Raw genomic sequence first — 26,350 nt, forward strand, 5'->3', positions numbered from 1 at the left:
TAGTGGCAGCCAGAAGATAACTATGGCTATGGAATTGGTCTGCGGACGAGACATCTAAAGCAAATCTCACAAGAATGTCCTTTAAAGGATCTCTCTTGCTCAGAAGCGAATTGGAGAAGATAGCCAGCAAATGGGGCGAATCCCCAATGCCTCGGCTATCAGATGATAGGAGTAAAAGATCTCAGCGTCCCTCCCCCAGAAGAACCAAGCGCAGAGGATCGCAGTGCTTTAGAACCTTCAGGAATTCGCAGTTCCAAGCACCTCATCCCTCCGGAAATTCCCAGCCCTTTCGGTACCAACAGACCAAGAGAGGAGCAGGCCTGGGGGCAGGCTCCAGCTGTGCTCCACAATGAGAATGGGCTTACCCATCCACAGGAAGAGGAGATAGTGGGTCGACTTGCCCTCTTCTACCAAAGATGGGTCGAGATAACGTCAGACAAATGGGTACTAATGGAGTTCCGCAGCATTCCTCGAGACAAATTTATATCACATCACCCTGCCACTCCCACACCAAGAGACTAGCAGTGGAAACCACTCTTAACAAGACTACTCAGCCTGAAGGCAATAACTCCAGTTCCCATGCCCCAACAAAATACGGGGCGCTATTCCTTCTATTTTATCATTCCCAAGAAGGAAGGATCTTTACAGCCCATCTTGGATCTCAAGAACATCAACCGCCAACTGCGGATACTACACTTCCGCATGGAAACTCTTCGATCCGTCATAATGGCAGTACTACCAGGAAAGTTTCTAACCTCCCTGGACCTCTCCGAAGCCTACCTTCACATTCCAGTCCATCAGTACTACCAGCGTTTTCTACGCTTTGCAATACTGGATCACCATTACCAGTTCCGAGTGCTACCTTTTGGCCTAGCAACCACCCCAGAACATTCTCCAAAATTATGGTGGTCGTGGCGGCAACACTGAGGAAGGAAGGGATCTTGGTACACCCTTACCTGGATGACTGGCTGATCAGGGCAAAGTCTTCGGAAGAGAGCCGGAAGATGACCAGCAGAGTCAAGAACCTACTGCAGGAACTCAGTTGGGTCGTGAACACGGGCAAGAGCAGTCTGCAGCCCTCTCAATTTCTAGAGTACCTGGGGGCCCGTTTCGACACTAAACAAAACAAAGTCTTCCTCCCTCCCCTGAGGAGAAGGAAATTCATGGAACTATTACGATGATTGATGATCAATGCCCACCCCAAGGTATGGGACTATCTTCAAGTCCTTGGCCACATGGCATCAACCCTGGAGGTCATCTTGTGGGCAAGGGCTCATATGTGACCGCTCCAGTGCTCCTTACTGTCACGATGGAATCCACTGTCCCAGGACTACTCAATTCACCTCCAACTACCAGCAGAGGTACCTTCTAATCTCCAGTGGTGGCTACAGGAAGACCACCTAAGCAGAGGAGTAAGCATATCCCCATCGAACTGGACCTTGCTCACCATGGATGTGAGCCTGCGAGGGTGGGGAGCCTACTGTCAGGAACTGATGGCCCAGGGACAATGGAACAAGGAAGAGATGGAATAGAACATAAACCGCCTGGAAGCTCGAGCAGTCAGACTAGCGTGCCTGCGATTCAGCCACAGACTCCGAGGCAAAGTGATTCGAGTAATGTCAGACAACAATACAACGGTTGCTTACATCAACCGTCAGGGAGGAATCAGGAGCCAGCAGGTGTCTCTGGAGATAGAGCCTCTCATAGCATGGGCGGAGATAAACCTACAAGGGATCTCAGCCTCCCACATCGCAGGAAAAGACAAATGTCTCAGCAGACTTCCTCAGCAGAGAGAGCCTGGACCCTGGAGAATGGACGCTGTTGACCATAGCCTTCCAACTGATAGTAAATCGCTGGGGCCTCCCAGCCATGGATCTACTGGCCACCCGGCTCAGTGCCCAAGTCCCCAGGTTCTTCAGCCGCAGACGAGAGCCACACTCCCAAGGGATTGACGCTCTCGTCCAGACTTGGCCAGAGGAAGACTTACTGTATGCCTTCCCCGCTACTGGGCAAGGTCATCCGCAAGATAGAACATCACAAGGGATTAATTCTACTAGTGGCCATAGATTGGCCAAGACAACCATGGTATGCAGACATGCAAAGACTCCTTGCAGGAAACCCTCTGTGCCTAACTCCAGAGAGGGATCTTCTCCGGCAGGGCCTGATTCTCCACAAAGATCCGTTTCGATTCTCTCTTATGGTCTGGCCCTTGAGAGGACTTGCCTGAAGAAGCACGGTTACTCAAAGGCCGTGATTGACACCCTGCTCCGAGCTCGCAAGTTCTCCACATGCCTGTCATACATTCAGATCTTGAGAGTATTCGAAGCCTGGCGCGAGGACCGCAGGATACTCCCGCTGACAGCCAAGATTCCCATGATTCTGGAGTTCCTACAGGACAAAATGAAGAAGGGGGTTGTCACTCAACTCCCTCAAGGTCCAAGTAGCCACATTGTCCTGCTTCAGAGCCGAAGTGGATGGTATCTGACTATCAACCCATTCGGATTTGTCCCGCTTCCTGAAAGAGGTTAAACAACTCCGAGCATCCCTAAAGTGGCCGGTACCTCTATGGAATCTCAATCTAGAATTAGACTTCCTAGCTGAGGCTTCCTTCAGACCAACACGCGGTCTGTCACTATGCCTCTTAACATTGAAGACGGTATTCCTGATGGCAATATGTTCAGCCCGTCACCTCTCCGAACTACAGGCACTTTCCTGTCGGGAACCATTCCTTAGGTTCATGCCTGGAACCATACAGCTGCGCACTGTCCCCTCCTTCCTACCGAAAGTGGTTACAGAGTTTCACTTGAACTAAACCATCTCCCTACCATCTCCGGATGAACATAAGGACTCAGAAGACTCATGCCTTCTTCACCATCTAAATATTGGCAGACTCCTAGTGCAGTACCTGGAAAGATCTGAACCGGTAAGCAAAACGGATTGCTTGTTCATTCTTCACAGCGGGAAGAAACAAGGAAAAGCGGCCTCATGGGCAACCATAGCCCACTGGATCAAAGAAGTAATCAAGGCAGCCTACACAGAGGCAGGAAAACCCTTACCACTACAGGTTAAGGCTCATTCTACAAGGGCACAGGCAGTTTCTTGGGCAGAAACCAAGTTGCTGTCACCCACCGAGATCTGTCGGGCAGCAACGTGGTCCTCCATACACACCTTCTCCAGGTTCTTCTGCCTGGATGTTCAAGCCCGAGAAGACACAATCTTCGCAAGGGCAATATTAAGTGGGCCATGGGCAGCCTCCCGCCCTATCCGGGAGTAGCTTTTGTACATCCCACTGGTCCTGTGTCCATCTAGCTACACACTAAGAAATGGAGAAATTACTTACCTGATAATTTCATTTTCCTTGGTGCAGACAGATGGACTCAGCATCCCGCCCATGGCTGCCCCAGAAAAGGAGAACCTCGGATAGCGAACCTCGAGACTAAGTAAATACGGGTAAGCCGTGGCCTACCCCTGTTCAAGATACCCACAGTTGTCTGGTGTCAGCGTTAATTGGTTGAGTGCACTGGCGGTTTCCAGTTTGGAAATTAGTTGAAGCAGTTCAATCAAGTCTTAATCAAGTTTAATCAAGTTATTTAAGCAAAGATATATCCACAATGGCTTTTCGAAGAGAATACTGAAGAGCTGAGGTTACTGCAGGGGTATATCTAGAGTAACATCAGCTTTGTAATCTGACTCCGTCTCCCATCTGCTAGCAGAAGAGCACTATACCCACTGGTCCTGAGTCCATCTGTCTACACTAAGGAAAATGAAATTATCAGGTAAGTAATTTTTCTAATGAACACACTAAATGATATACCCCAATAGTTTACTTCTCCCCAATACTTTTAAGTTTTAAACATTTCCCCAAGCAGTACTTACTGATTCTTTCCAGCTACTAGCAAGGTAATCCTCTCCTCTTAGTGCTCCCACTGGATTGGTTACTTTCAGAATTCCAAATCACATCAAATGTTCACAGATGTGTACTGTGCTGTTTGTACATCTCACTTTAAATTAAAACTGGTCCAAAATCCTAAAGCAACACCAAAACCTCACCTTGAATTACTACAGTGATATAAATAGTTGACTAATATGAGAGCCTTATAAAGAGTCTCTCTCTCATATAAAATTTATAGCATTTTTATGAATCTAGATGTAAGTTTGAGTAATCAAGCCTTAAATATGTTGTTTGTCTTTGTAATGAGTGTATACTCTCAGCCTTACTTTTTAGTATATTTAAAGCTGGTAAATAGTGGTTTATATATGTTATTTGGGCAAAAATAAAGTATTTTTTGTTTATTAAGTTTATTTTTTATTTTATTTGCTTTTTATCTCCCCTGAAGCAGCCTCACTCTTGAAGTGAAACTCGAGCCCTTGTTGGGATTTTTTGAACATGAGGGATTGGAAACATGTTTGCCCTTTGAAGAATAGCAGTTATACATGAGGAAACTGCACTTGGAAAATGGCATTAGTCTAATTTAAACCAGTATTACCTCTTATTAAGATTTTTTGTGTCATTGAGTTTTGAAAGTTGTCGAGTTTAATTTTACTTTTTGTAATAAGTAGTTTTATGGGTGAATGTTATGTGTAAGTGGATGAGTACTTTGGTATGTATGTTGTATGTGATTTTTTTTTATTTTTGTATGATATTTTTTGTAAAAATACTTGAGCATTTAAATATGCATTATATAAATCTGTGACAGGGATTGATATAGGTTTATTTGTATCTAAATATTTATGTAAGCAATATGTAAAATTACATTTATATTAAAATTGGTATATAAGTTGTTTAAATAAAATTTTATTTAAATAATATGTGTTAAGATTTATTTGAAATTGATTATACAATTGCCCCAAATATTTGGCAGATTATTTCTTTGGGGAAAGAAATTTTGTATTAGCCAATATAAGTGTAGATTTTCAAAGGCCCGCATGCGTGAATCCCAGGGTTTACGCGTGCGGCCAGGCCTTGCACGCACCGACGAATTTTCGAAGGGGCCCGGCCACACGCGTAAACCCGGTATGCGCATAAGTGCCAGGCCTCTTTGAAGGGGCAGGCTGGGGGGAAGAGCATGTTCTGGATGGGGAGCGGCAGGCGGGGGCAGGCTGGGACAGCACCATTAATCGCTGTCCCGAAGATTCGCGCGCCAGCAGCCAGCTGGCGTGCGCAACTTAACTTCAGCTCGGGAGTTGAAGTAAGTTGTAAAACAAAGAAAAAAAAAGGTAGGGTTTTGGGGGTGGGGAGGAGAGGGGAAGACGGAGGGAATTTAGGTAGGGAGGAGGGACGTTCCCTCCCAGTCCGCTCCTTAATTGGAGCGGACTGGGAAAAAACTGGGGAAAGCCCGAATGTGTCGCCGTCTTGCATGCGCCACCCGCACATATGCATGCAGATTATAAAATCCGGCGCGCGCGTGCATGCGGCCCACAGATTTTCAAACATGTGCGCACTGGCATGTGCATGTTAGAAAATCAGCACGTTCATGTAATACCCTTCTTATTTTATTTAGGCATCTAAATTGGACTTTGAGAATGCCAAATGTTTGCTCCATCAGTGACTTGGTGCCCTCTAGTATACCATTACATTTGTATTTATTTAATCATATTTATATGCCATCTTTCTGAAAACAATCAGATCAATTCACAATTTTATATAGTAACTATAAATTCACTATACAATATCAAAAACAGAAGCACATAACCTTTCATGACTGAGAAGATTAAAACAGCGAACCACCCACTCAATTTGACATTAACTAAAATAAACATGTAAAAAAAAATCCAACATCTAACAACCCAAAAAGTCAGACACCATTATATCTTCCAAAATGCAAATACAGCTACAAATAAAACATAATAGGATATATATTAACAAGAAGAAAACATTCCATATTGTACATTTCTAGTCCTCAAAATGAAAAGGGGAGGCAAGATAGCAAAGTAAAATAACCAATCTGTCAAAAAGAATGACAAAGATGGTTGAATTAAAATATATTCTAATGTATCACCAAAAGGGATAATTAATAAGAAAACTACAGGCATTCAAAGCAGCTTAATTTGAGGTCTTCTGGCAGGCAAAGGAATCAAGCTCATTTCTAACCTTCTTGAAATAAAAACCTTCTAACTGTTCAGATTCATGAAACACAAACAGTACCTTGAAGGTCACCTTGCCTTTAGCTGGAAATTGTAGAGCAAAACTAGTGCTTAACTTTTGCACCTCTGAATGTAATAAAAGAAATTTCTTCCTATACATCCGCATAGATCTGAAAACATAAGAAAAAAATGCTGAGCTTTAAAGAAAGAAAAGTTTTATCTTTCAGCTTAAAAAGGATCTCAAGACCATATCTCTGTCTAAGGAAAACACAAATTCCAATATTAAAGTATCTGGGGCCAAAGATAGAAAGCCATCAGACAAGTTAGACATTCTGGAATGAATTTTCAAAGACTTACACAGAGCTTATGTGTTTAAAAATAGGAATATACCTATGTAAACAGGCTTTGTATGGGTCAAGTATATTTTCAGAAGGCTGCAAGTATGTGCATATTTCTGATGCCAGCCGGAAAAGTATACGCTGAGAAAGAGGGCATTTTGAGGGAGGTGCAAGGGCATTCTGGGATAGGGTCAGAAAGCAGAATACATGCATACCCCATCAAACATGTATGGATGATTTTACACCTGCTAATCAACTCACGGATATTAAATCCGACTTCTCTTTTGTCTGTGGTTTTTGGGTGAGGGTTTGGGGCAAGTGGTGGAGGTCTGGGTGAACTGGTGGAAGTGTTGGCAAACTGACAGGGCCATTCATCAAATTGCGTTAGGGCCTCAATGCGCGATAAAAGGGGTCTAACGTGCGATACCCATGCGATCTTTATCGCACCGCCTGTTTGCAAGCAAATTTTATGAGTATGCAAAAGCTAGCTTTGTTCGCAAATGAGGGACTCCTTCCACCTATCACGAAAATGTTTCGTATACTAATGCGGGATTTAACCTGGGAAATAACTTTTTTTTGGTGCGGTAAAAGAGAAAAAAAAACGTTTTTATCGCAGGATGTCCGCCGTTATTGTGGGTCCCAGCTATTATGAAGGCTATTATCATGACCCGATAAAGCGGGGGCTTTTCTCACACACACCTATACAGCCCTGCTGGACCAAAATAAATATCTTTTTTCCCTGCCCTGTCTTTATAAATCTTCTATGTTAGGGGGAAATGTATTTGTACTGGGATACTGGCTGGTTTACTGGCCCACTTATAGGATGGAAGTGGGTTTTGCATGCACATTACAAATAAGGCGCACATATATGCACTTTAAGTCTATCTTATGCCATTTGCACGTGTATGAGCTTATGTTATAACATAGACTCTCAAACATATAAACTGTGCAGCTCTGTCGTCATGATTTATAAAATACAGGCATACATTTAGGCATACATACTTATATGTGTAAATGTTGAGTTAAGCACACTCTTAAAAACTACCTTCTATAAAGTTATATCCGCTGACTTGTGTATAGGTGTTTCGTTATCTCCTTGGCCTGGGAGACCAGCTTATTTCCAGATACATAAAAGACTTTAAACAAAGGGGGTAAAGAACGCTCAGGAATTTTCAAGGCTTCTTTTAAAGAATGGCAAAACGAATCCCATGCAGAGGATGATGATAACTTGGGAAATTTATCCATTTTAGATATATGTAGTCTTTATTTTCTGAATTGTTTAAGATGATGTCAAAAGTATACATTCTTGCTCTTAAAGATTCACAAAGTGTACTAATTCCTTCCAAAGTCCTCTCAGTCCCTGAAATCCTAACTTCAAGGACTGGTGCTTCAAGCCTTGATTTAAATCCCAAAGTTTTTGAATGTGACACCGTCATTCTATCAAGCAAAATTCCTTCCACTGTAGATACAGTCACCCCCAAAGTCTGCAAGGTGATCATCTGTGGCAGGATAATTCCTCCAGAGGCACTAAAACCACCTCTCCCCACAACCCCAGTGGAACTGCAATGTTTATTTCTTTTTTTTGAGATAAGAATTGATAGTGGATACTTACCTCTGCATCTGCCCTTCATGAGAGAAGTTATCGAGGTTAGAGGATGTATGGGTGGGGGTGGAGATTGTATTTGTTGATATTTTGTAATGTTTTGGTATGTTTCTATTTTCTTGTGTTTTATTATTATGTTGTGAACCACATTGAGTTCACTTTTGAAAGAGGGAATTATATAAATATAAGTTAATTCAAAATCTAGCTCTGCTACTGGGTGACCTTAGGGAAATTATCTCTCTGTGCCTCAAGCTATCAGTTGGTTCATAATGATATTTATTCATTTTACTGTCAATTTTATAAAAGCACTCATACCTTTCAAACAACTCTATGGGGCAGCATATATAGTACATGCATATATAGCCGCTCATAGGTAGAGATTCACAAAATACGTGTATCTCTACCTCACAGCATATGTATACATGCATGCTTGTACGTGAATACAGTGCATTGGAAGTATTTAAATGTATTGAATTATGCATAGTGTTATACTGAATATGTGGCGATTTTATAACGTGCACGTTGGTGCTCGCATGTTATAAAATACGATTCCTGTGCACACATGGGTGTCCGATTTTTATATCGGCGTCCGCATGTGTCGGCAGGTGGCGTCTTGCGCATGCAAGGGAGGGGATTTTAAAAAAATACGCGTGGTGACACGATCGGGCCTACACACTTTTCTATCCCCCTTCCTACTCTGCCTCCCTTTTCCCCTCTCCTCCCCGACCCCTAAAACCCCTTTTCCTACCCTTTTGTTTTGGAACTTACTTCATCTGAACAGATGAAGTAAGTTCGCACTTCCCCAGGACAGATCCTAATGGCAGCTGTCCTGATTGGCCCCTGCCCTGGCCCATCCCTTTTCAAGGAGCCCAGCACTTCTGCGTATACCAGGGGTTATGCGCATGGCTGAGCTGTTTTTAAAATGCGCTCGGAACATGCACAGCCCAGCCACGTGCGTATCCCCCAGTTTTTGCATGCGCCTTGCTTTTAAAATTTGAGCTCATATGTGCGTATATTTTGCACGCAAAAATAAAGTAGGACTTACGTAAAATCCAATTTGTGCATGTAATCGGTATATTTTAAAACATGCGCACATAATTGAAATTACCAGTTTACCAGTTACTCCACCAGTTCACTTAGTCCTTTTCCAGGTCATTGAGATTCTCTTGGTTCTTCAGCCTGAACTCCCCCCAGTTTATTTATTTAGCCAATCTTCTATTCCATGATTCTAAAAATATACATTGCAGATCACAAACTGTTATAAATGTGGACCCTTGAGCCGGAGCAAAAGGTGTTGACCACTGAGGAAACCCCTCAGTGGGACTCGTCTCTGGGAGGTGGCAAAGGCAAGCAGAGGACTTACAAGACCTGATTCCGAAGAATCAAGCAGGACGGCCCTCCGAGGAGGGCCTATGAACACGGAAGAGCCCCTGAGGATCGGGTACTCGGAGCGTTCACCCAGCAAGATAAGAACCAACTTCTCGAAGAAGGTCTAAGGTCTGTCGCAGGCAGCGAAGAGACGAAGTGATGGTCACAGGAACATGGAGGCACGAAGACACAGGATTCGCTGGAGGCACAAAGATACAGGAGACGCTGGAGGGACGATGACACAGGAGACACTGGAGGCACAGCACCGAAGCACAGGGAATGCAGCCTAGGAGCAACAGAGGAAGTCTGTTGCAAAGACCAAGAAAGAAAGCAGTTGCAGGGTTTAAAACCCCTCCTGTGATGATGTCATAATCGGACATCATAATCCAGAGGCAGCTTAGCTCTCCAGCTGAGGTCCCTTTATGAGGCGCCTCCTGAGGTCCCTTTATGAGGCGGGACCTCCCGCAAACGCACGTGTCAAGGGAGGCCCCGATGCCGGCCGGGAGAAAGACACTGCAGTCGCCGTGCGGCCCGGCGTTCGCGGCCCAGCGTGAGAAGGAGGCCGCCGCGCATCGGCGGAACAGATAAGGTAGGAGGGGTTGACGCCTGTCGCGACCAGACGCAGACCCGCGCAGACGCATGCCTAACACAAACTACATACATAATAAAATAACATCAAATTCTAAAACAACAGATACATCATTTTATAAGACAACACAAAAACCATTTTAAATACTACATTTTAAAAGCTTTTGAAAATTAATCAGCTTTTAACTTCTTTCTCGTTTTATATTCAGCAATTGATGGAACAGTGAGCAAACATTGAGAAGCAAACTGTAGGGATAGCAAAGGGATGTGCAAAGAAAATGTCTTCTTCAGACTAAAAGGGCAATTTAGGTTCCAGTGGTGAAAACTGATCAGCCCAGTTTCCTACTCAGCCAGTAATACAAAATAAGTACATCTGATATCAGTTACGCAAGATAATTATTAGCAGGTGTCAAATTACACAAGTAAGTTCCAAATGTATGCTTGTAAGTATCTTTCAAAATAGCAACTTTTGTGCATAACTGCTGGCCCTGCCCTTAGACTGCCCCTTTTTCCATGCATATCTATGCACACAATAAGTAAAGTATGTGCATACCTTTGACTTTTATAAAATAGCAAATGTGCGAGTACAGGCTACCTAAGCATGTATGTGCTAATAATTTTTATGTGTGCAATTCTGTGACAGCAACACTGGAAGTGCACGCGCACAACATTGCTGCAGAAGCAGCCAGGGACAGGTAAGAATTTACTGCTTTCCTTGCTGGAGTTTGGGGAAGGTCTGGGAGGACAATAAAGCTTTCGGGTGAGCTGGGGAGTGGAAGGGGCCTCTGTGATTTTGCCTTCGATATCACTGGGGAACTGGCCTTGGGTCGCTGGGACCTGCTTCTTTTATTTTTAATTTTGCGAGGGTTACGTGAGTTTGGGGGTGTGGTGAACAGGTGCCAGCCTGAAAAATCTTCGAAGAATTTTGGGAGTTTGAGGGACTAGGGGATCAGACTTGAAGGACTGGAAGGTTTCTCTTTTGCTATTCTGTATATAGCTGGTTAAATATCAAGTTGTCGGGGTACCTGGATAAGTTTAGGACTGCTCTGAGGCACTCCTAGAGTTGTCTGGCTAACTTAACTGGGTAAGGGTGAATATTGGTTACATTAGCATAATTTATGGAAGAGGAATCAATATGGAAAAATACCTTCTTAGACATTGCACTAATACAGTCTCCATAAATATTATCAAAACTCCCTTCAACCTTTTAGCTAGGATGAATTCCCTGAAGGTCTGGCGTTAAGATTCCCTTATTCTCTAGGACAATTCCTGATATCTGAAATCCAAAGTATCTGATAGTTTATTCTGGACTCCTCTCTCTTTCTCTTGATGGTGCTGGAGTGGACACCCTCCTTCATGAACTTTTCGGGACTCCTTGTCCTCACTACACCTGATGGACACATTTTCTTCTTCTCCTCTGGATTAGTACTAGAATGGCACTGTATACACTAACTGGATTATTTGGTATAAAACACCTTTTTCCTCAATGAATTTTAATGGCAACAAATGGTTTCCAAATCCCTACTGGCAAACTGAAAATAGCAACAAAATGATTTTCTTCCTTCAAAAACAAGAGATAGAGCCTAGTGCTTGCCTCACTAGAGTGGACTGATGCTTCAGTGCCTACCCAGAGAGAAAAAAAAATTCTCTGTACTGGCACCGTCAGTCCGCTACAACTCTCTCCACTTTCTCCCACCCACACCCAAACCCTGCCTGCACCCTTCCCCAGGGGAGAAAAACATCAGGAACAAGGTGCCATTACTGGCAGCCTGGCACCATCATTCCCTCTAAGCTGAGCATTTGAGTGATTGCTCACACATTTCAGAGCTTTGCTCACAGGTTTTACATAGAAACATAGAAACATAGAAATGACGGCAGAAGAAGACCAAACGGCCCATCCAGTCTGCCCAGCAAGCTTCTCACATTTTTTTCTCATACTTATCTGTTTCTCTTAGCTCTTTGGTTCTATTTCCCTTCCACCCCCACCATTAATGTAGAGAGCAGTGATGGAGCTGCATCCAAGTGAAATATCTAGCTTGATTAGTTAGGGGTAGTAGGGGTAGTAACCGCCGCAATAAGCAAGCTACACCCATGCTTATTTGTTTTACCCAGAATATGTTATTCAGCCCTTATTGGTTGTTTTTCTTCTCCCCTGCCGTTGAAGCAGGGAGCTATGCTGGATATGCGTGTAGTATCAGTTTTTCTTCTCCCCTGCCGTTGAAGCAGAGAGCTATGCTGGAAATGCATTGAAAGTGAAGTATCAGGCTTATTTGGTTTGGGGTAGTAACCGCCGTAACAAGCCAGCTCCTCCCCGCTTTGTGAGTGCGAATCCTTTTTTCCACATTTCCTCTTGCTGTTGTAGCTTAGAGCGATATAGGAGTCACAGTAACCATGTGTATGTTAATTGAATAAGGGTATTATCTCCAGGCAGTAGCCATCATTCTGGCGAGCCACCCACTCTTTATTGACGGCCTCTTGATTTTATGGATCCACAGTGTTTATCCCACGCCCCTTTGAAGTCCTTCACAGTTCTGGTCTTCACCACTTCCTCCGGAAGGGCATTCCAGGCATCCACCACCCTCTCCGTGAAGAAATACTTCCTGACATTGGTTCTGAATCTTCCTCCCTGGAGCTTCAAATCGTGACCCCTGGTTCTGCTGATTTTTTTCTTACGGAAAAGGTTTGTCGTTGTCTTTGGATCATTAAAACCTTTCAAGTATCTGAAAGTCTGTATCATATCACCTCTGCTCCTCCTTTCCTCCAGGGTGTACATATTTAGATTCTTCAATCTCTCCTCATAAGTCATTTGATGAAGACCTTCCACCTTTTTGGTCGCCCTTCTCTGGACCGCCTCCATCTTGTCTCTGTCTCTTCGGAGATACGGTCTCCAGAACTGAACACAATACTCCAGGTGAGGTCTCGCCAAGGACCTGTACAAGGGGATAATCACTTCCCTTTTCTTACTCGATATTCCTCTCTCTATGCAGCCCAGCATTCTTCTGGCTTTAGCTATCGCCTTGTCACATTGTTTCGCCGACTTCAGATCATTAGACACCATCACCCCAAGGTCCCTCTCCTGCTCCGTGCACATCAGCCTTTCTCCCCCCATCGAATACAGTTCATTCGGATTTCCACTCCCCATATGCATGACTCTGCACTTCTTGGCATTGAATGTCAGCTGCCATATCTTCGACCACTCTTCCATCTTCCTTAAATCCCGTCTCATTCTCTCCACTCCTTCTGGCGTGTCCACTCTGTTGCAGATCTTAGTGTCATCCGCAAAAAGTTCTGAGCTGCGGCGTTCTGTATCATCTGTAATGGTTTAGTTGTGGAGGCAGGAAGGCCGAGGAGTAAAGCATTACAGTAGTCAATTTTTGAAAACAGTATGGCCTGGAGGACTGAGCAGTAATCATGATGGTGTAAGAGAGGTGTGAGCTGTTTTAGCACATGTAGCTTATGGAAGCATTCTTTTGTGGTATTGTTTATAAAAATTTTTAAATTAGATAGATGATCGAGGGGTTAAAGGGGCACTTAGAGAAGATAAGGCCATCACGGAAAGATTAAATGATTTCTTTGCTTCGGTGTTTACTGAAGAGGATGTTGGGGAGGTACCTGTAATGGAGAAGGTTTTCATGGGTAATGATTCAGATGGACTGAATCAAATCACGGTGAACCTAGAAGATGTGGTAGGCCTGATTGACAAACTGAAGAGTAGTAAATCACCTGGACCGGATGGTATACACCCCAGAGTTCTGAAGGAACTAAAAAATGAAATTTCAGACCTATTAGTAAAAATTTGTAACTTATCATTAAAATCATCCATTGTACCTGAAGACTAGAGGATAGCAAATGTAACCCCAATATTTAAAAAGGGCTCCAGGGGCGATCCGGGAAACTACAGACCGGTTAGCCTGACTTCAGTGCCAGGAAAAATAGTGGAAAGTGTTCTAAACATCAAAATCACAGAACATATAGAAAGACATGGTTTAATGGAACAAAGTCAGCATGGCTTTAACCAGGGCAAGTCTTGCCTCACAAATCTGCTTCACTTTTTTGAAGGAGTTAATAAACATGTGGATAAAGGTGAACCGGTAGATATAGTATACTTGGATTTTCAGAAGGCGTTTGACAAAGTTCCTCATGAGAGGCTTCTAGGAAAAGTAAAAAGTCATGGGATAGGTGGCGATGTCCTTTCGTGGATTGCAAACTGGCTGCAAGACAGGAAACAGAGAGTAGGATTAAATGGGCAATTTTCTCAGTGGAAGGGAGTGGACAGTGGAGTGCCTCAGGGATCTGTATTGGGACCCTTACTGTTCAATATATTTATAAATGATCTGGAAAGAAATACGACGAGTGAGATAATCAAATTTGCAGATGACACAAAATTGTTCAGAGTAGTTAAATCACAAGTAGATTGTGATAAATTGCAGGAAGACCTTGTGAGACTGGAAAATTGGGCATCCAAATGGCAGATGAAATTTAATGTGGATAAGTGCAAGGTGATGCATATAGGGAAAAATAACCCATGCTATAATTACACGATGTTGGGTTCCATATTAGGTGCTACAACCCAAGAAAGAGATCTAGGTGTCATAGTGGATAACACATTGAAATCGTCGGTTCAGTGTGCTGCGGCAGTCAAAAAAGCAAACAGAATGTTGGGAATTATTAGAAAAGGAATGATGAATAAAACGGAAAATGTCATAATGCCTCTGTATTGCTCCATGGTGAGACCGCACCTTGAATACTGTGTACAATTCTGGTCGCCGCATCTCAAAAAAGATATAATTGCGATGGAGAAGGTACAGAGAAGGGCTACCAAAATGATAAGGGGAATGGAACAACTCCCCTATGAGGAAAGACTAAAGAGGTTAGGACTTTTCAGCTTGGAGAAGAGACAACTGAGGGGGGATATGATAGAGGTGTTTAAAATCATGAGAGGTCTAGAACGGGTAGATGTGAATCGGTTATTTACTCTTTCGGATAGTAGAAAGACTAGGGGACACTCCATGAAGTTAGCATGGGGCACATTTAAAACTAATCGGAGAAAGTTCTTTTTTACTCAACGCACAATTAAACTCTGGAATTTGTTGCCAGAGAATGTGGTTCGTGCAGTTAGTATAGCTGTGTTTAAAAAAGGATTGGATAAGTTCTTGGAGGAGAAGTCCATTACCTGCTATTAAGTTCACTTAGAGAATAGCCATTGCCATTAGCAATGGTTACATGGAATAGACTTAGTTTTTGGGTACTTGCCAGGTTCTTATGGCCTGGATTGGCCACTGTTGGAAACAGGATGCTGGGCTTGATGGACCCTTGGTCTGACCCAGTATGGCATTTTCTTATGTTCTTATGTTCTTATTCGGATGTCTAGAATAGCTCCTAGGTCTCTCACGTGGTTCACTGATGGGATGATGGGGTTGCTGACGAGGGGGTTGCAGTCGTTAGGAGAGATGAAAAGGAGCTCAGTTTTGGAAGTGTTGAGGACAAGGTTGAGGCTGGAAAGGAGACTGTTGATGGAGTGAAGACAACGGTTCCAGAAATTTAGGGTTTCGGCAATGGGATCTGAGATGGGGATCAAGATCTGCACGTCGTCAGCGTAGATGAAGTGGGTCAGTTTAAGAGTTGATAGAAGCTGGCAAAGAGGAAGCAGATAAATGTTAAACAGTGTAGGGGAAAGAGACGAGCCCTGAGGTACTCTGTGAGTGGCAGAAACAGGGTGGAATTCTTTATTGTTTATTCTGACCTTGTAGATCCTGTTATTGAGGAAAGATTTTGTAGATCCTGTTATTGAGGAAAGATTTTGTAGATCCTGTTATTGAGGAAAGATTTAAAGCTTGACTAGTTCCAACTTCTTGTTTCCCTCCCCCCATCCCAGGATCAAACCCACAGCCCTTGGAGGAAAGAGCTCAGCCCTCTGACAGCTGGAGCCACAAAAATTTTGTTCGCTCACATAAATTTTTCTTTGTGCTATATACAGAAATGGAATGCTAATGCCGGTGCTCAAAAATTGTTGGTTTAAAAAAATTGCTGCTCACATGAAAAGAAATTTGCACACACCTAGACACTTCTTGGAGGAAGCATTGCCTGGCACTGCATTCTTTTCTCAGTGCAACAGTGCCAGCAGCAGGCAGCCAAAAAGATGTTTTCTAAAGTTGAAGTACAAGTGAAGTTTGAAGTTTTGGATGCTCTGTGAGAACACAACTCAATATACAGCCTCCTTCAAGAACAAAGTCTCAGAAGAAATGTTCAGAACTCCTCACACATGCCCAGACTCCAGGATCAGTGTCACTGGATCAAGAGAACAGCGATAGGCTTGAATAGAAACATGTTTCACTCTGATATGTTTTCTCTGTTGTGTCCTTGGCAACATGTCTTGCCCAATCTGTGATAAGGCTGTGAGGTCACACATTACTCACAGAGAAGGGCTGGTTGCTATGCCTACTTACACCTTTCTTCCCCATTGAACTCTGGAATTTGTTGCCAGAAGATGTGGTTAGTGCAGTTAGTATAGCTGTGTTTAAAAAAGGATTGGATAAGTTCTTGGAGGAGAAGTCCATTACCTGCTATTAATTAAGATGACTTAAATAATAACCACCACTATTACTAGCAACATGGTAACATGGAATAGACATTGGGGTAGATTTTCAAAGGGTTACGCACGTAACCCCCGAAAACCTACCCCAAACCCCCCTTGCGCATGCCGAGCCTATTTTGCATAGGCTCGGCGGCGCGCGCAAGCCCCAGGACACGCGTAAGTACTGGGGCTTTCATGGGGGCGTGTCGGGGGCGTGTCACGGCGGCACGCCATCTGGGGGCGTTCCAGGGGCGTGGTCCAGGTGTGGTTCCGGCCTGGGGGCATTCCGGGGGCGTGGCCGCGACCTCCGGACCAGCCCCTGGACCGGAACCTGGCGCGCCAGCAGCCGGCCCGCGCATGCGAGTTACGCCTGCCTCAAGCAGGCGTAACTTTGGGAATAAAGGTAGGGGGGTGTAGATAGGGCTGGGGGGTGGGTTAGGTAGGGGAAGGGATTGGAAGGTGGGGGGAGGCGGAAGGAAATTTCCCTTCGTGGTCGCTCTGATTTCAGAGCGGCCTCAGAGGGAACGGGCAGCGCTCACAGGGCTCGGCGCGCGCAATGTGCACAAATGTGCATCCCCTTGCGTGCGCCGACCCCGGATTTTATAAGATACGCGTGACTACGTGCGTATCTTATAAAATCCGGCGTACTTTTGTTTGCGCCTGGTGCTTGAACAAAAGTACGCGCTCGTGCTTTTTTATAAAATGTACCCCTTAGTTTTTGGGTACTTGCCAAGTTCTTATGGCCTGGATTGGCCACTGTTGGAAACAGGATGCTGGGCTTGATGGACCCTTGGTCTGACCCAGTATGGCATGTTTTTATGTTCGTATGATTTCACAGAGAATGGTTGACTTCTTTAGTTACCAACCGGGTCATTCATCAAAATGCGTTATAGCGTTAATGCACGTGATAACGCATTAATGCGTGCCTTAACGCCTTAAGGCATGCAAAAAGAATTGTAACACATGGAGCGAATGCAAATTTTGGGGAGGGGTGGGATTGGGGAAGAGTTTGGGCGGTATTTAGTTAAATGAGGGGCAAGATCGCACTATGCGATAGCATAATATATGCTATCGCATGGTTTTAATGATGCAAATAACTACACTTTTTTTCCCTGGCGTTAGGATGTGTAATATGCCCAAAATGGCCATAACACAATTTGCAATACATTTTTTGAATTGCATTGCTGGGCTTGGGAGGGCGAGAAAGCGAGATAGAGAGAACACCTCTGGGGAGGGACTCACTGTGTGCACCTATTTATAGCTCTATAGAAAGGCCCTCTAATAGGTTGAGGTGAGGTGGTGGTGGTTTAGAGTTAAGGGGCCAGTTTAGTATTTAGAGTGAGACGTACGAACACCACAGTACACCTTGGTGAAGATTTGACATCATTTGGAGTGAGGAAAGTCTCACAAAGATGAAATTTCTACTATGTTCTCTCACCCTAGCTTGATCCATTTACCGATGTGAAGCAGTAAGTTACTGTGTGATGAATTTAGGGTTAGTTACAAACTGGCACTGCACCTGTTCCCCATTGACTTCTGTGGCCCATGGAAATGAATAGGAGATGAACTAAATGAAATGAATAGGATATGTTCATTTGTAGGATGACCCACATTTGTTTTGAGGATTCCACAAACGAAAAAAAATGGGACTCATTTATTTTTTATATCACATTCATCTTAAACGAATACACATCACTAATTTATATATGGCAGGGATGTGCATTCATTTGAAATAACATAGACAATATGAACATCATTGTTATTTCAAGTCATTTTTTAAACAACTTGAAATGATACAAAATTTCATGTTTTATTTTCTGGGAGGTTTTATGCGCACTGTATGCAAATAGTACACATGAGTTCCCCTGACAAACCTAGTAACCCAGATGTCTCCAGAGACCCCATTCCCTCCCCCCGCCCACACACACACACACACACACACTACTCCTGGAAACAGCTGAAGTTCCCCCAGAAAGTATATTTGGGGAAAATGTCCTGTTCACATTACCGGTCCCCAACCCTAACCCCTTTCTTTTATTTAATAAATAGCACCCTATCTGGAAGCCCCCCAGATTCCACTTTAGCCCAGCTTCATGACTACACCAAGACTTACCAAAATTATCCTGGTGATCTAGTAGGGGCCTGGGAGTGACTCCTCTGCTCCCAGACTCAGTGCCTGCCATGTTCCAAAATGGCGCCAGCCCTTCAACCCTATCATGTGACAGGGACTGCCCAATGGTAATAGTAGCCCTCATCATATAATAGGGTCAAAAGGCCAGTGACATTTTGGAACACAGTGACTGACATTTCCAGGAGCAGAGGGGTCACTCCCAGACCCCATTAAACCACAGAGTAATTTTGGTCTGGGGGAGTTTGAAGGGTGGACTAGAGTGGGCTCTGGGGAGGAGGCTGGCAGCCAGGGGAGCAGGTGGAACAGGGTCTTACTCGGGTTTTTTCCTTTTATAATATTTGTTTTAGGTATCAGGAAATAACCCATACTATTTGCAAATAGCATGCACTATTTTCTGAAACCAAAAGCAAAACAAAAAAAAAGGCAACACTTAAAAAAAAGGCAAAATGAAACGACAGACAAAACGACATTTTTTTGCTGTGCACACTTCTAATATATGGCCAGAATCAACATACAGTAAAACAGTTTGAGGTCCATATTCAGAAGGCTGGAAAGCAGAAAGTTACCCAGTTCAAGTTAACCAGAAAGCTTTAGCCAGTATATTTAGTGGGATAAGACTCTCTCTAAATATACTCTTCTAAAGATACCTAGATATAGTTATCTAGATAACTTTACTGCTTACCGAGCTATTGAAAATTAAAAAAAAAAAAATTTGTGGGGCAGAGCTTGCAATCTCCCTCACTCCCACTGCTTACCCAAGTGAAAAAAGTAAAGAGTAGGGAGCAGCTGATGCCCCTCCTTTCCACCCAAGGAAAAAGATACAATAGCTAGGTGAGCAGCCCCAGTTATTTTCCCTGCCATCACAATAGACAAAAAAAGCAATGGTGGAGCCACCCAATCCTTCTAAATCCCAAAATTGTGGGGCCCTAAAATGCCAACTGCACCGCCACTTCCCAAATCTCCAAAAGTACCTGGGATCCCCAATAGAAGGAGAAAGGCCTCTTCTATTCTCCCGTTGGCTTGCTGCATAAATGCCCTTACAGCCGAGGACTGTACTGGCATTTAAAATTCCTTTAGTCACTTCACTTCACCATTGATTGGTCCCTTCACTGACAGCAGTCAGTGAAAGGACCAATCCCTGTACAGGACTTCTGGGTGGCTAAATATAGCCAATTAGTGAACATAGATGGCTATAGGTAGCTGCTCGGCTGGGGTACATTTTCAAAGCCTCTGGTCTAGCTAGCTAACTCTCAAAAACAGCTGGTTAGACCCTTTTGAAAATCCTCCCCTTTCTCAAAAGCACAGTTTTGCACAGGTGTAAATGGTCATTTTTAGTCACATAAGTGCCTATGAAATCTGGTATATCCCCACCTTCTGTAGCCTCATTATGAAGAGAGGGTTCGCTAGGGAGATGCTGAGAGCTGATACATCCTAGTGCAGCTCCTGTAGTTTGTTCCAAGCAGGGAAAATCAGAAGTGAGATCTGAGCAGCTGTCAGTGAAAGGACCAATCATTGATGATAATATTAAATGCCGGCACAGCTGTACCAGCATTTACACAGCAGATCAGGGGAAGACGGTAAGAGGCTTTTTTCCTCAGCTGGGAGTGGTGGTATTGCTGGCAATTTGGTGCCCTATAATTTTTTACTTTTGAAATGTGGAGGGAACCATGCAGCTCAGCCACTACTTTTTTTTTGTTTATTATAGTGGGAAGATATAACATTGGGGCTGCTCGCCCAGATGTTTTGTTTTTTCTAACTTAAGGGGAAAGGAGGAGGATGAATTACTCCCTGCTAGGGATGTGCAGAGGGATGCCATACGTTGCATTCGGGATTCGTATTCGTCCGGGGGGGGGGGGGGGGCAAATACATTGCATTCGGCAAGGGAGCACCCCGATACGTTTATACGTTAATTCCTATTCGTTTCCCCACTAAAATAAAATTAACTACAACACCCCACCCCCCCCAAGACTTAAAAAAACTCCCTGGTGGTCCAGCGGGGGGTCCGGGAGCCATCTCCTGCACTCACACCCTCGGCTGTCGTATTCAAAATGGTGTCGATAGCCTTTGACCTACTATGTCACAGGGGCCGATGGTCGGCCCCTGTGACATAGTGAGGGCAAAAGCTATCAGCGCCATTTTGAATACTGGCAGCCGACGGCCAGAGTGCAGACGGTCACTCCCGGACCCCCGCTGGACTTTTGGCAAGTTTTGTGGGGGTCAGGAGGGTCCCCCAAGACTTGCCAAAGTCCCTGGTGGTCCAGCGGGGATCCAGGAGTGATCTCCTGCACTCGGGCCATCAGCTGCCAGTAATCAAAATGGCGCTGATAGCCTTTGCCCTTACTATGTCACAGGGGCTATCGGTGCCATTGGTCAGCCCCTGTCACATGGTAGGAGCACAAGATGGTGCCAATGGCCATGTGACAGGGACTGGACAATGGCACCGGTAGCCCCTGTGACATAGTAGGTCAAAGGCTATCGGCGCATTTTGAATACGGCAGCCGAGGATGTGAGTGCAGGGATGGCTCCCGGACCCCCCGCTGGACCACCAGGGAGTTTTGGTAAGTCCTTGGGGGGGGGGGGGCAAGAGGGGGGGGGATTTGTTTAAATTAGCTCCTTTAGGCAGCCGAATAATTCAGTGAAAATTCATTGTATTCGTGGGGAATCGCGATATGTTTCGCTTCCCCACGAATACAACGAATATGGCCCTACGTTGTGGACTCCCAATTTATAGGGAACGAATGCACACCCCTACGAGTCCCTGCAACTTCTTTTTTCAGTTGGCTGAGGAGTGGAAGGAAGAAAGATCTCATTGCTGCTGACTCGCTAGTTGTGGGGTTTTTTTGTTTTGTTTTGTTTTGGTTTTTAAATATCTTATCCAGCAAATTTTCCCACCAGAGTTAGATTACTATTATCTGGCTAGCACTGAATATCAGCACTATCTGGAATGCCCCCCTCGCTATCGCCTTTTATTTTTTACTTAATTCTAACTGGTTAATGACCTGGCCCAGTAAAAATTTACCCTTTCAGCAAGGTGGGAAATTAAAAACTAAAGGGTTGTCTGGCTAATTCTTGAAATTAGCCAGACAAACCCTTTTGAATATTGACCTCTTTTCAACACTAAATCATACATATTTGTAATTTGTTAATTCATTTTTCGATTAATGAATTTTAAGTCCTTTAACTATGTTTATTTCAGCATAAAATGTCAGCTAAATGTATTTTGGATATAAATGCTATGAGGGTGGAGAAAAATTACAGCTGAACTATTAATTTGGTTATGCCTCTAATGTAGTCTTTCCCATTAAATCTCACAGGTGTGGAGGTACAATATCTGAATATGACTGCTTACACTGAAGGGCGACTTCATGCTTCTTTTTGGATTGTCGATAGGAAGCATATATATATCGGCAGTGCAAGTTTGGACAAGCAGTCACTGGGACAGGTAAGATAATTAAAATGAAACAGTACTTTAAAAAAAACAGCCAAATACAAGGCAAGGAAAAGAGTCAAAACAGCAGACTTAAAGCTTACAATTTGTATGTCCCATGACTTCCTCTTTTTTTTCCTCTTGCCCTCCAAACCCTTCTCTGCCCAGCCACCAGTATTACCCACGTCTCCCTTCCTCTTTCACTTGCTCCCTTTCCCCATGCCCCTCTCTCTTCCCTCTCTCGTTTGCCGTTTCCTGCCCTCACATCCCATCCTTTCTGTCTTGCAACCTGGAAAGGGAAATTTTGAATTTTTTAGCTTCCCTCTTCAAGGAATTTTCAAGGCAACTTACAGAATTTTCAGAACTCAGATACAATAATTCCCTGCCGTCTGCCTCATAGACATTAATATCTATATGAGTACTCTGCCCCTACCCCCTCACCATATCCCTACCCCAGCTTCCCTATCTTTCTTCCCCCTACTGCAGAGCTTCCCAAACTGTGGGTCAGGACCCCCAAATGGGGGTATCAGAATCTTCAGCTGAGGTCACCAGTGCCTCAAATGGCACCACTCTTGAGATGCCAGTTGCAGCAGCAGCAGCAGCAGAGGCATTAGTAGCGGAAGTCAGTGGAGGGCCTGTGAACCAGCACATGTTCACAGGTCTTGCAGTGGCACTGCCCTTGCATGAGCTTCTGTGATAACAGGAATTCTTGAGTAAGGAGGGATCAAGGCCATTGCAGGGCCTGTGAACGTACACGTGCTGACTTTCACTACTAAATGCTGTTGCTGCTTGTAGATCACTGTCTTGCTTGGGACCAACCATGAAGGGAGGACTGAGTGTGCATGAGCCAGAGCCAGTGGACATTGCCACTGCACCTCTCTCCTCACCAACGACTAAATTTCCCAAAGAGAAAAATCTTCCTCCTGTCATCAGCCTGCCCTCTCTTCTCATGAGCTGTCATTCACCTTAGGCCCAGGACCCAATGGAAAATTTTGCCACTAACCCTAGCCAGGAGGATGTTTTAAGGAGGGCTGATTTGAAGGTAGGGATCAGATGCAAGAGAGTTTAGAAGATTTGATCAAGTAGAGATTGTCTTTGGAGGGTGAGAGTGGGGAAATGACAGATCAAATGGAGGATATAAGAGAGGAGCTGGGGAATGAAATTTGGGGATGTAAGAGAAGGGTTGGAGATGAGGCTAGGAAGTGAGAGAGAGAATGGAATAGGGGATGGGGTGAGCTGGAGGGGATGACAGAGGATCACTTAGGGGTTAAGGATTAGGTGGAGAGAGGATGCAAAAAGTGCTAGAGTGGATGGGCTAAGGAGGTACTATTTGCTGGGGGATGTAAAGGGGTAGAGATTGAGAGAGAGGGTCTGCTAGAAAGGAGGAGGTTGAGAGGAGGCCCTCGGGATCAGCTGGAGTGCAGGAAAGGTAAAAGTGGATTGATAGTTGTAGGGGTATCATATCCTTGCTAATTTGTTTTGGTCGTCTTCTATTATCATATGAATTTCCAAGTGCTTAAATAGGGTCACATTGGCTAAATATTTGGGAAGCCCTACCCTACTCCATACCCATCTCTCCCCTTTGCCCCCAAATCTCTCTCCCTGTCCAGCACCAGTTCAACCTACCCCCAAATCCCTTGTGTTCCCCACTCAGCATCAGTTCACACTGCCCCCTGAATTGCTTCCTCCACCCCCCTCACCCAGCACAAAATCACCCTGCCGCCAAATCTCTCTTCCCTCCACACAGTATCAGTTCACCCTGCTCTCATATCCCTCTTCCCAGCACCAGATCTCCTTTCCCTTAACCCATTCCTTCCCCCCACCACTGCCCAGCACCAGTTGTACCCCATTGCAACCCAACAATGCTGAGCAACATTAACCCTTCCCCCCCCCCCCCCCCCACCAACCCATTAAAAAAGTCATTGTCCTCCAATCCAGGCCCTTTTCTGACCTTCTCTTTTAGTTTATGGCTTCTACGTTGTGCTTCTGCTCATCATCCTCTTTCAGAGAGATCTGCCAGGCTGACAGCCTGTCCCCACATGGAATGCTTTGCTATTCTGCTCTGTGACCTCATATTCCAGAATGTTGCAGTTGCCGTGGCCTTACTTCATAGTATACTGTTGATTTTATCAAGCACAAAAGATCCATAATATACATGTTGCGCTTTATTGCATAGGCCCCTTAGACTAGCTGACTAACTGTTTCATGAGTAAGAATTTGGATGTAGGTTTATCAATTCACCAACTGGTGATTCTTAGCAGTACAACAAAGTCTTTTTCTCTCCTAACTATAAATAGGACAACTAGAAAAGTGAGAGTAAAGTAAAGTTAAACATTTTGCAGAATTCCGTTTTTTTCCATTTTTCATTTTTGCTGAAATGTTGTTACTTTACTGTTTATTGCATTTTTTTGTTGGAGGATTCTTACTTAAGAGTATTGGCTCAAGTGTGAATGTCATTCTTCTTTCTGAAGCTGAATAAACAAGGCGATTAAAAAACCCGAGCTATGAGGAAACCAGTAATGATTACAGTCCTGTAGGAAAGAGATCTCACAAAAAATGGCCTAAATAAACCCCCATGAAAATGGCTAATTTGGAAGTGCTCTCTGGCTATGAGATAAACATTTCTATCTATTTTCATCCCCTCTTTGTTCACAGATCTCTTCCATATAATACAAATAATTATCCCATATTAATGCATGCATCCTTGTCAATTATGCCGTAGTTTACATTTATTTACATAAAATCAGGGAAGGTAAACTTCAGCACCGTTTATCAGGGTACAAAGCAGTTTGCCTAGGGGCATTAGCATGTCTGAAAATTGCTCTCCTCTTTCTTGCTAAAAATGCACGTGAGTTTCCTAACGCATGCAAATATTATCTTAACCAGGTTAAAAAAAAAAAGTGTTTCCAGGGGTATTTTTTGATCAGTGGAGTAAAGCGGCGAGTATTCATGACCTTTTCAAAAGTGCACGCTCCAGTTTACCTTCCCTCTCCCCCTTTTTCACCATTTATACACTAATCTTCAAAGATAAAACTTAGCAGCAAAGCACATGCGGTAAAAGTGCCTGCATACTTTGCAAATCTTCTTTCTTGGCTGCTTCTGTTACGTCTCTCGTCCCTTTAGGATCTGTTTCTTTTCTCCGTCAGTTATTACCGCATACATAAAGAAAGCTCTATTGCATACCTGAGGGATACACACACCAAAACTGATTTACTTAGCTCAAAAAAGGTAATAGTTTGTACCCAACACAGAATATCCTTACAGAAAAACAAGTTTTGTAGGATAATGTGTCGAGTTACTTGTAAATGGTAAGATCCATAAACTTCAGAGAAAGTGATTGTTAATTAGAAGTACAAATGACTAAAATTCAAAACCAATGCGAAATCCAGTAATGATTAGTTTACCATAATATACATCCGTTAGCAAAATGACAGAAGACTACATCTAAAATCTTAACAGACCTAGAAAGTGCATATACACTATTACAATACTGCAGATGAGCATGACTACTTGTAATTGGATGTTTTGGGGGCCTATCTAAGGAGTTATACACAGTAAGTACCCTTGCTATTTGGCGGACAGAAGTGATGCATTGATAGTACAGTTTCTGTGATAGTATACATTAGGAGTGCATAAGGGTAAACATTTTATTTCATTATTTACTTTTGTTATTGGAGTGTTTTTTTCAAAAATTTCATTTTCTTTCATGTTTATTTTGCTTTCTTTAGTTTACAAAACAAAATAAACATTTTTTTTTAAAATCACCCCATAAACACATTAAAAAAAAGAAATTGGGCCTTTCGAGGTAGCCCGTCCCCACCACCAATCCCTCCCACCCAGAAAATGCCAGGGCTTGCATTCTCCCCGGCCCCCACTTACCCAGTCCGGAGAGGTGAGGAATCCTCTGATGAGGACAAGGCCCAGGCCAAACCCTCGTCCTTGTGTAGGCCTAGGACATGGTAGGTCACCATGACCTCGGCCTAGACACTACACAAAGCCCAGGCTTCAAAGCCTGGTCCCGATGCCTCAAACTTGGCTTGATGCCAGGGCCTCAGCTGTGACATAAGCTAAGGCTCGATACCAGGGCCTTGTTCCGGAAGCCTGGCTCCAACGCCAGGGCCTTTATCCAGAGGCTAGATCCTGATGCCAGGACCTTGGCCAGGGCCTAGGTCTGACCCCAGAGCCTTGTGCTCAACCAAGGCCCAGGCCTGGAGGCCAGAGCCCATGCCTAAAATGC

At 44.1% G+C, this 26,350-nt stretch overlaps 1 protein-coding gene across 9 annotated transcripts in view; it reads left to right on the top strand.

Moving 5' to 3' along the window:
• PLD5 (phospholipase D family member 5) overlaps positions 1-26,350 on the top strand; it is a 718,242-nt gene that overhangs the window by 489,562 nt on the left and 202,330 nt on the right. For all 9 annotated transcript variants that reach the window (XM_029593995.1, XM_029593996.1, XM_029593990.1 and 6 more), the window contains one exon: positions 22,001-22,128. In XM_029593995.1, the coding sequence (XP_029449855.1) occupies positions 22,001-22,128 (128 nt within the window). The remainder of the gene's footprint in view (positions 1-22,000; positions 22,129-26,350) is intronic.

Source organism: Rhinatrema bivittatum, chromosome 3, assembly GCF_901001135.1.
Source record: "Rhinatrema bivittatum chromosome 3, aRhiBiv1.1, whole genome shotgun sequence".
NCBI classification, from domain to species: domain Eukaryota; kingdom Metazoa; phylum Chordata; class Amphibia; order Gymnophiona; family Rhinatrematidae; genus Rhinatrema; species Rhinatrema bivittatum.